The sequence below is a fragment of the Mytilus galloprovincialis genome, chromosome 2 (assembly GCF_965363235.1).
Source record: "Mytilus galloprovincialis chromosome 2, xbMytGall1.hap1.1, whole genome shotgun sequence".
NCBI lineage: Eukaryota > Metazoa > Mollusca > Bivalvia > Mytilida > Mytilidae > Mytilus > Mytilus galloprovincialis.
The window spans coordinates 54,051,012-54,062,177 of NC_134839.1; the positions used below are offsets into that span (position 1 = coordinate 54,051,012).

The 11,166-nt window shown below is 32.3% G+C and overlaps 1 protein-coding gene across 1 annotated transcript; it reads right to left on the reverse strand.

The window, feature by feature from the left end:
* Nucleotides 1-3,814: 3,814 nt before the first annotated feature.
* Nucleotides 3,815-5,458, reverse strand: LOC143063842 (uncharacterized). Its single transcript, XM_076236244.1, has one exon. The coding sequence runs from the start codon at nt 5,413-5,415 to the stop codon at nt 3,868-3,870; it is 1,548 nt and encodes a 515-aa protein (XP_076092359.1). The 5' UTR covers nt 5,416-5,458; the 3' UTR covers nt 3,815-3,867.
* Between the last annotated feature and the right edge of the window lie 5,708 nt (nt 5,459-11,166).

Genomic DNA, 11,166 nt, shown 5'->3' on the forward strand with positions numbered 1-11,166 from the left:
GATGCCTTTTGTTATCTATTATTCATGTGTTTCTTTGCCTAATACGTTCTCCTATTTATTTGTATTGTAGTCCTGTAATATTATGTTGTCATTTTAATGTTATCTTTAACAATGCCATTAAAGTGCGAGGTTTGGCATGTCACAAAACCAGGTTCAACCCACCATTTTTTTTCTTTAAAAATGTCCTGTACCAAGTCAGGAAAATGGCCATTGTTATATCATAGATCGTTTCTGTGTGTGTAACATTTTTACGTTGTGTTTCCGTTGTGTCGTCTGTTTTCTCCTAAATTTCAGTGTGAATTCACATTACCTTAAGACGTGTCACGGTACTTTTCTATCCCAAATTCATGTATTTGGTTTTGATGTTTTATTTGTTATTCTCATCGGATTTTGTCTAATGCTAAGTCCGTTGCTGTGTGTGTTTCATTTTAATGTTGTGTCGTTGTTTTCCACTTATATTTAATGTGTTACCTCAGTTTTAGTTTGTTACCCCGATTTTGTTTTTTGTCCATAGATTTACGAGTTTTGAACAGCGTATTCTTGTTACTATTGCAATATAGGGATTGTGGGGGGGGGGGGGGGGGGGGGGGGTGTGTGATAAAACATGTAAAAATGTCCACTACAAAACGGTCACCTACGAAACAAGTATTGGAGTATTTGTATTTTTCAATTATATTCGTGCAAAAAAATAATATGTTATCAACATAGAATAGGATCAAACTGTTTCTGGCGAATACTTTTAACGTTATTCCTACTTCATTATGGCATAATAGGATATGGGCTAGAATTGGATCAGCAGTGGCTTCCGGGGGGATAGCACATATAGCCACCTGCAATAAATGATTTAAAACAATATTTTCTACATTTATTATGTTTTTATTCAGGATAAATCAATGTTTTTAACAGTCTTAATCACAAATCTGATGTAGGATGACACCCGACAATTATTGCCATATATCATAACTTCCTTTAAAATTGCCTCTTCGCTCATGCCAATATTTTGTGACATTCCTAGTTCTTGGAGTTTTCTGTATTTTAACATAGTTCGTGTTTTTCCGATTTCCAAATTTCTCGAAGCTTGTTCAACCTTCCAATTTTATGATATAATAGTATGCAGCTGTTTTCATTAGAACTATTGATAATATATGCACAAAAAGAAATGTCATAAGATGTTGAAGCGTGATTAATTCATCACCATAATTTCATCGCGTGCTACCATATATACGTTTTTAGTGTCAATATCAATAAAACACTATCCAGTTACGATTATCTTCTCATTTTTTAATACCATAATTACGATTATCTTTTTTCCGAGTTACGATTATCATCCCGAATTTTTCAACAGCAATTTTCAAAGCACTTAGACAATTCCAGTGCACCGTTACGATTCAAATATGATGTAATGGTAAAGAAAAACCTTGCAGCTGATTTACTATTGACGTTTTACAAAATGGACGATATTCCATGATATTTCAAATCTTTATTGAAGATTAGAATAATACAGTTTTAATTTTGTAGTTTTAGTGAAAATATCTTTTTATATATATCATTTGCTATCCCTTTTATGCTTTGAAAATGGAATGCCTGTATAATCAAGTTACTGATTCCTACTTCTCGTTCTTGGTAACACGCTGTTGTACTGGGGATATCATGCACATTTCAATTCAAGACTTAACTCTCATTAATTTTTATTTGTTTTGACGTTTAAAACTTCTCCCAGCATTTATTTTTTGATAAATATCCTTTATCATTCAAGGCTCCAGAAAATATAAGGATTCGGCATGAAACCGAAAAATGATCGGCAACGCCTCGTATTTTATATTTAAACTTGCTTCATTCCGGGAATTTAAACAATCTCCATCAATTTCACTTAAGGATGCAAATTATCCCAATATTTCGTTAACACTTGCTTATGGCAAATCTTATTGATAGTTGATTTCAAAATCTAATGATCGGCAAGATGTGGTATATTTTTTTTAATGTTCAACTGCATAAATTAAAGGCAACAGTAAGTAGTATACTGCTGTTCGGAAGTTCTTAATCGATTGAAAGAAAACAAATCCGGGTTACAAACGTACAATAAGATAACAACTGCCATTTACCTGACTTGGTACAGGACATTTTAAGAAAACATGGTGTGTTGAACCTGGTTTTGTTGCTAAACCCACACATTATTATTGTTAATAATAATAATAATAATAATAATAATAATAATAATAATAATAATAATAATAATAATAAACAATATGAGAGGGACAATGGAGATACATATACAACGAAACTTGCTATAGGGATGTATTTAGATAGAAAGGTAATCATTGAGAAAAAATGTAGATCAATTTGACAATATTTCTTGTGTCCAATTAAAGTTATATTTGTATCGAATAAATTTCACAGAAGCATACACGATTAACAGGTGCAGTTTTATTTCTAATAATTTGTCTTTTTTTTATTTTACATTATTAATTGTATTCTAGACCAAAAGTCAAAGTAATTTTGTACATGAATTTTGTTTAATGTACATGTTTGTAAAACTATCTGCCATGTGGGGATATGTATAATGCCTTGTGGGTAGATTAACTTGCATGATTCATATAATTTTGTAAAGCAGTCAAAATATATGCAATTTGTGATGGACAAGGTTTTTTTTTTATCAAAAATTGTAAAATTGTGGTTGTTCTAGAAACAAAATAGGTCTGGGTCTTTGAACAACGGTATACTACTGTTGACTTTTTCTAACATAGAGTGAGTAGTTAGCGTTATCGATACTAAATCATCAAAAATATAATTACTTAATATCGTTTTTATGGTATCAATAATCTATGAGTGTCTATTAACTAGTATAGTACCCTGCAAAAAGTCTAAACATTAACAGTTCCTTTCTACCGTTGACTTTCTGCAACAACAAGTTATCAGTAGAGTAAATCGTACATATTCACCTGATAAATTTGATTCGTTTTGTATACTTATACTTTATAGTCCGAAATTATACGTAAATTCCTGTCTTTTTCTACTCACGGAATTGAATTGTTATCAAAGGTTGCCTTGTTCTCATAGTATTTTTCATTATACATTAAGAGTTAATATTTTTACCGACAGTTATTCATTTTTTATAAAAAAGGGAGAATTTACCAAGTCTAAAACCACAAGTGGAGTAAAAAAGATATATCATGACAAAGAGAAAAAGACGTACAATCAGACAATAGAATAAAAAAAAAAATGAATAATATAATATAAAAAATCATTTTGGTTGAATGTTAGTACTTTTGTAAATACACAAAAAAAAAACAGGTTTCAATCCAACATTTTCTTCACAAGAAAATGCCTGTACCAAGTCAGGAATATGACAGTTGTCATCCATTCGTTTGATGTGTTTGAGCTTTTTATTTTGCCATTTGATTAGGGACTTTCCGTTTTGAATTTTCTCGGAGTTCAGTATTTTTGTGATTTTACTTGTTACAACGTCAGTCACATGTTCAATTCTGAAGTATTGACTCATGATTTTGGTCGAGCTTTATATTTTTTACAGGAACAGTGATAGATCAATTTGAATAAACACAATTCACGCATGATGATGTTATTTTTAAATAAATATTTATACTTAAATTTTACTTAAAAACCTGGACCTTTACTTACATTTTGTGGATTTTGATAAACATGACCACACCAAAGACTAAAAATAAACACTCCTGTGGTAGTATATTATTGAATGTGTTTTAGGAACAGTTTCATAAAAACAATTATACTGTAGATTACGTTTTACAAGTGTTTTTACAATGGTACACATAAACTCCGCTTAAAATGATAGACTGAATACACAAATTAATTTTATTATTATTGTACATAAAGCAACAATGAAGCGGTATTTCATTTAAATTGATGTTGACCAAGAAACAGTAATGGATCCATATTCATTGTTCCGAACGGATCTTGAGTAGTTCCCCAATTGTTACTATTACCCCACTGGTTATTGTTATTACTCAGCACTCCATGTTTGAGATCCCGCTGAATCTGGAACGGTTTCATTTGTTGTTTGTTCCACATATTTCCATCTGTCTGTTGGTTGTTATTTGGCCATCTTGTTTTCCTGATCTGTTCATTATTCACCGTTTGCTGTTTGTTGTTATTTTTAACATTGTTGTTAAGGGTATTCCATACGTTAGTTGACTTATGCTTAAACTGGTTATTTGGTAGTTTTTGATTATTTTGATTATTATTATTACTAATTAGTGGCTTTTGACTCTGGTTATTTGGTAGTTCTTGATTATTATTATTATTGTTCATTTGTGGCTTTTTAGCCTCGTGGATAGTTGTTAGTTTTTGATTATTTTTATTGTCAATTTGTGGCTTTTTCGCCTGGATAGGTGGTAGTTTTGGATTACTATTAGTCATTTGTCGCCTGCTTTTAAACTTGGTTTGATCGTTCGTTTTTCTTTCTTCATTTGTTGCAATCTCAACTTTTTCAGCGGTTGAATGAGAAGTGGTTTTCACAATACCACCAACAGTATTTACTTCATCTGGTTTTGAATTTGAAGGATTTAAAACTCCCGATACAACCTGCCCATTTTGTACATTTGAGTTGCGCTGGACAAACTTTCCTGCTGCTTGATTTTCTGGGCTGTTCTTGTTTATAGTCTCAACGATATACCCAGTTCCAGAGGAATATCCCATTCCACCAGACAAACCACCACTTAGTATTGGATTCAGTGAAGATCCATCCATGACAAAACCTATATCTGCAGCAACTTTGTCTGCATCCTGACTTGATGAAATGAATCTTTGTTGTATGTGCTGATTTACTGCTGTATTTTGATTACTGTTGGTACGAGACAAACTTTTGTCAGTTGTTGATTTTACTTGATCAATAACAGTTTTCTGACCGTCTTGAGTATTTGATATTTTTTCTATTGTAGGTTTATTCACAAGTACCTCGCTTGTGGGTATATCCTTATTTTTCATTAAACTACTTGTTACATCTTCGACTGTATTCTTGGTTACGTCGCTTGAACTTGAACTTGCAGTATGTGACCATTTGATTTCAGGTTTTACTACTTCTTTAGGTTTAATAGTTTCATAGATCGGTCTATGTACTCCTAAACCAAGAGAATGTTTGATTTTAGAAACTGCTATATCATTAAATTGTGTAATAGGTTTATCAACAGGCAATTTAGCAGGGGCAATCGTTGGTAATGTTTCCTCTTTATCCATTTTAATATTATCTTCCAAGAGTAATTGTTCATTGTTAGTGCTGGTCTTTTTATCAATTATATTAAGATTCCCACTAGTGAATATTTTTTCGTTAGGATTTCCAACAGGCGTGCACGTACATTGGCATTGTAATGTTCCATCATGTGACGTATGTAAAAGTCCACTAACCACTGTCAAAAAGGCGAAGATAAGAATGGGGATCATCATATTTCGTATCTGAATAAATAAATGAAAATAATATTAGTAATACTTGACACATAAAAAGACAAAAAACATTTACACGTTTAATTGCTAATTCTAGCCTGGACATAAGATCATCTATACCGTTTTAAAAGGACTGCAACACATTAATGATATGATGAGTTTAACATCTCAAGGGTATCCCACGCAGGGTTATGTGTAGGAAGAAATTTTGCCCATGCACATACTTATCATTTGATTTTCCCATTTGATTAGGGACTTCCCGTTTATAATCTTCCTCGGAGTTCAGTATTTTTGTGATTTTACTTTATACTCAAATGTTCAATGAAGGTCACCCTACATATATATACAAGCATCCATACTATATGTACAGACAATAACAATCAAAACCAAGGAGTAAACAAAGACTCACAAAACCAAAGGACATTTACATCAACAGTTATAAATAATAATTAAGAAACAACACGAACTCCACTAAAAACTGGGAGTGAAATCAGGTGCTCCGGAAGGGTAAGCATTTCCTGCACCATATACGGCACCCGTCGTGTTATTTCTTCGTTCAGTTGGTAATGGTGGAAGGTTATTATGACTGAGGAAGAATATCAGATATGATTTCTGACACATTTTTGTCATAATGGCCAATCAGCTCATGATGGCGACCGTAAAATTTCTTGAGTAATGACCTTAATTTCATAGCCCTGTCTTAGCAACATTTGAGAAAGCAGTATTCCTCGTTCAACAAAATCAACGTACTTTGAGCTAGCTCTAGAGTAACGTACATATATACTCCATATGCTGGTGCCGCTGGGATGAAGATACACAAAAATGGAAACTATAAGGAAATTAAAATCATCGCGTTTGTCATAAATTTTGGTATTCAACCTACCATCAGTAGTCATTTCGAGAAAAAAGGTCTAAATATGAAGCAGATTTATCTGTGTCGGTAGTATTTTTAATTTCAAGTTCACTTGGATATATTTAATGTAAGTGATCACTGAATCTATTATTATTAAGAGATAGTACATCATCAAAATACCGAAAGATGAAATTAAAAGACTGGGCTGATTTCTTTTCTCCTTTCTGTACAAGCCCTTGGATAAATTCTGCTTTGTAGGAATATAAAAACAAACCTGCAAATAGAGGAGCGCAATTGGTACCCATTGGGATGCCAATAGTCTTTCTCTCTATCTGTCAAAATCAGTTGTGATTAATTAAAACAGTTTTAAGATTAACCAGAAAGAACAAACGTTCATATGCTGACATTTGGGTGTCATTTGGTTGAAATTTCCCTGACGTATATCTCTAATCTTTTTATTCATGAAAACTGATACAAAAAAAAAGCCCCCCCCCCCCCCAAAAAAAAAAAAAAAACCAAAGCAAACTAAAACTTAAACTGAAAAGATAAGTTTCGTTGATATTTCTGACGATAAGGAATAATTAAACGCGTTGAAGGTATGATTAGAAGAATAATAGACTTTTCCGTGTTAATGGCTAGTAAGTAAGTACTGAAAGGCAGTTGTAATAAGTTACCATAATTTTTATTCACATTTGTCCTCGAGGAAGTACTCAAATCGACATGCCAATGAGGAGTGTTTGAAGAAAATTCATTCAGAAAGTAGACATCTTAAGATAAGATAAATAAGAACAACAAGCATAAGCATTATCCAATTCAGAACAAACTTATGGCGTGTTTTTCTCTGATATATTTTGGATAAAATTGAAAATTGAAATGGGGAATATGTCAAAGAGACAACAACCCAAGCAAAGAGCATGGATGTCTACTCCAAATGTTATTACAAATAACAACTTTCGTATTTTTGTATTTCTAATCGCAAGAATCGTTATAATGTATGTATTAAAGGAGGTGTAACTAGAATGTATATACTTTGAGAAGTACAGTGCTCACGTTTTCCATAAATTTTTGTGCTTTCTGTCAATATCATATGCGATCTCAGTCTTTAATATTTCATGTTACATTTTCTATTCTTTTGTTTGTCATTTGGTCTTTTTCTTTTTTTTTGGCCATGTCGATTTTATTTTATTTTCAACTTGTGAGTTTGAAAGTCCATAAATTTCGCCTATCTATTTCGGTTTCTGCTACGAATAAAGTTGTATTCCCTTTATCGAAACATTATAGCAGTAGTTCATCTAAGATGATAATTGGTAAAATGTAATTTTGAATTGTAAACAAAAGACAAAAAAAATAGTAGCTTACCATTCTGTATAGTTCTTTACTTCGAACAAATCCACTCCTAACAGTTTACATACAAACACGCGCTAGTTAAAAGAGGGTCTAAACCAAGCAAGACAATGACAGTTGTTTCCTGAAGCATTGATAAGTATTTCTTTCAAATAAATGACAACCAAATCAAAAAATATTAAATTGTCAATGTATAATTAAATTGTTGTCAGTATTACGTAATTAAAAGAGACAGTTTCGGCACAAGTTATAAATAAGAACTACATCCGAAAGACCCCTTATCCTTAATTATGAATTAAAAAATCTGCATATGACACTGTAACTAATTATTTAATTTAAATAATAAGTTGGTCCTGTCAGATCTTGACATGCGGAGATGTGGTTTAAGTTTTAATTATATTCTTTCAAAATATGTTATACTGGTGTTTTTGTTGTTTCTATCTATGCAAGTGTAACGTTCTCTTTAATTACATGTAACTACATGACATATTTTGGCTAAAGACATGTTTTGTTTATTAAACTTTAAACCTGGTTGAATTTTATTTGTAACTTTGCGAACAAATTTTCTATAGTAGTCTGTACAACCCTTATCTTAATAGGCTATGTATGATACATATAGTTAAAGAACAAAATAATGTTATGAAAGTCCAGTTATTAAGCACGTCCGGGATGAAGTCTTGGATTTTGAAATGTTTTACATTGTCATTTCGGGGCCTTTTATAGCTGACTATGCGGTATGGGCTTTGCTCATTGTTGAAGTCCGTACGGTGACCTATAGTTCTTTATTTCTGTGTTATTTTGGTCTCTTGTGGAAAGTTGTATCATTGATAATAATACCATATCTTCTTTTTTTATATTAAGCATTTACATAGATATCAAAAGTACCAGGATTATAATTTATTACGCAAGACGCGCGTTTCGTCTTCATAAGACTCATCAGTGACGCTCATATCAAATTATCTATAAAGCCAAACAAGTACAAAGATGAAGAGCATAGAGGATCCTGGTCCAAAATTCCAATAACGTTTTGCCAAATACGGCTTATGTAATCTTTGCCTGGGATAATAAAATCCTTAGTTTGTCGGAAAATTCAAAGTTTTGTACACAGAAAATTTATAAAAATGACCACATTATAGATATTCATGTCAACACCGAAGTGTTGACTACTGGGCTGGTGATACCATCGGGAACGAAACGTCATCCAGCAGTGGTGTAAATAGTTATCAAAGGTACCAGGATTATAATTTATTACGCCAGACGCGCGTTTCGTCTTCATAAGACTCATCAGTGACGCTCATATCAAAATATTTATAAAGCCAAAGAAGTACAAAGTTGAAGAGCATTGAGGATCCAAAATTCCAAAAACGTTTTGCCAAATACGGCTAAGGTAATCTTTGCACGGGCATATTATGATCTGGGAGTGTAAAGAATTAGAATTGATAAATTAATGGAGAACCAACGATCACCCATGTTATCAGTTGCCTCAGTTATAAGTCTGTTATGTAACAGGGGGAATTTTTTGACATGACTATTTTAGTTTTTCTTCGACTTATGAGTTTTGAATGTACCATTGGTATCTTAATTCCGTCTCTCCTAGTTAAATGAGTAAGTGCTACGAATACACGCTTAATTTGGGGGATCCAATTTATTGAAATTGATTAATTATATAACTATTTACATATTCATGTATAGTGTTACCGTTACTTTGACCTCCTACTAATTACAAAGACATGTAGTTTACATTACACATCTCATTAAGCATTTTCTCACTTGATGTATAGGTTGCTTGTTAAATTTGAACAAATACCAACTGTCAAGCAGCTGAATATGAAATTAGATCAAAATAAACTACGTTCCTAAAAAAGCTCTTACATATGGTTTGTGTTCTCTTCGAAGACGTTATGTATTGTAATTTTACAAAAAAAAAACCCAAAACATTTTTGTAATTGTATAATAAAAATGAAAGAATGAACGATCGCGAATGATTAAAATTTAAAAAATTGTCAAGTTGATTTCACATTTCCTCTGTAAATAACTGCGGGAAATTATTTTATACAATATAGTTTGTGCATTATAAGTTCATACACGGCTGAGTGCAAACCAATTGCTATAGAAGTCTGTACAACCCTTATTTTTATAGGCTATGTATGATAAATATAGCTAAAGAATAAACCAATGTTATGCAGGTCCAGTAACTAAGCACGTCCGGGATGAAATCGGGGGAAATTTTTACCGCCGCTGAAAAATGAGGGTATTGTTGATAGACATTTACCCTTGAAACATGTTACGTACGAACGTATCAAACAGTTTCGAGGGTTCCTCACGTGCACAAAGCGTGGCACTCTCTGTACACGAGGCATTGACTTCTACATCGTCATTCTGACCGGACGTGGCTGCGTACTTATACATCCCACACAGCCTAACGGACGCCCCATTTATGCAAGGGCTATATTGACGGTCGGAAGAAATCATTTCTCTCTTGGTGGATTGAAGATTTTCAAGAAACTATATGGTGTTGAAGACTATCACGACAAGTCGGAAAATGTATGTTTGTGTGGATCTTCAGAGTGAGCGTTTATAACAAACGTCTCAACTTGCCAGCCCACCCTCAAGTTTTCACAATTCACAATTTCAGTAATAAGTATAACAAGCTTCTAATGCATCTATCTCCTTAGACATGATAGAAGGACTGTGTGTGTTTGTTTCCTATGAAGTGTTTTGTTGTCTACTGCTGGTATTTCCGACATAAAAATTCCTTCGTTTTTCTTTTGACCGTTTTTCATCGACATATACCTGTCTTATTGGTATTGTTTTTACTTATTGCCAGATAAAAACAGCACATAAAGAGTGTATAAGCCATTTAATTTTTTTATTGCTGAAAAAAATTGTTTGTTTTTATAGTGATTGAGACTATAGCACAATTATGACTACTCTGTCCCAATTTATGACATTTTTATTGAGTATGTTTGTTTGTTTTTGCTCACAAACTGTTGTCAATATAATGGAACTCGATGTGACTGTCATACAATTAAGAGAAGATTTGGTATGAGTGCCAATTAAGAAAGTAAATTACCTCAAGATGTATATTTGGTTATTTCTGTTATTGGGCTCATTAAAACACCTCTATTTTTAATAGAAACCAGTTTATTGTTGAAGACTGTATGTTGATTCTCTGGGTTTCAAAGTAAAAGAAAATCCGTACGTAAATTAAACACCTTAATATACAATCGTTGCGGCCCATCGTAGAACCCCGGAATATAATGACAAATATTGTTCGATTGAAAAATAGAGGAAAATTAACTAAATTGTATTGTAATGCTCATGAGATCATTTTGGGTCTGTTATAGCCGAATTTACGGTATAGGTTTTCTAATTGTTAAAGGCCATACAATTGCCTATAATTGATTAGATCTTTCATTTGAACTTTGTATCATTGACAATCATACCACATCTCCTTATTTGTATATAAATAATCAAACAAATAATTAAACAATTCTGCAATATATAATTACCATTCCAAAACAAAGTTAATCACTAAATTTATTTATTATATTTCA

What these genes read in the sequence shown, in the direction of transcription:
- LOC143063842 (XM_076236244.1), bottom strand. Translation starts at nt 5,415, where the DNA reads ATGATGATCCCCATTCTTATCTTCGCCTTTTTGACAGTGGTTAGTGGA.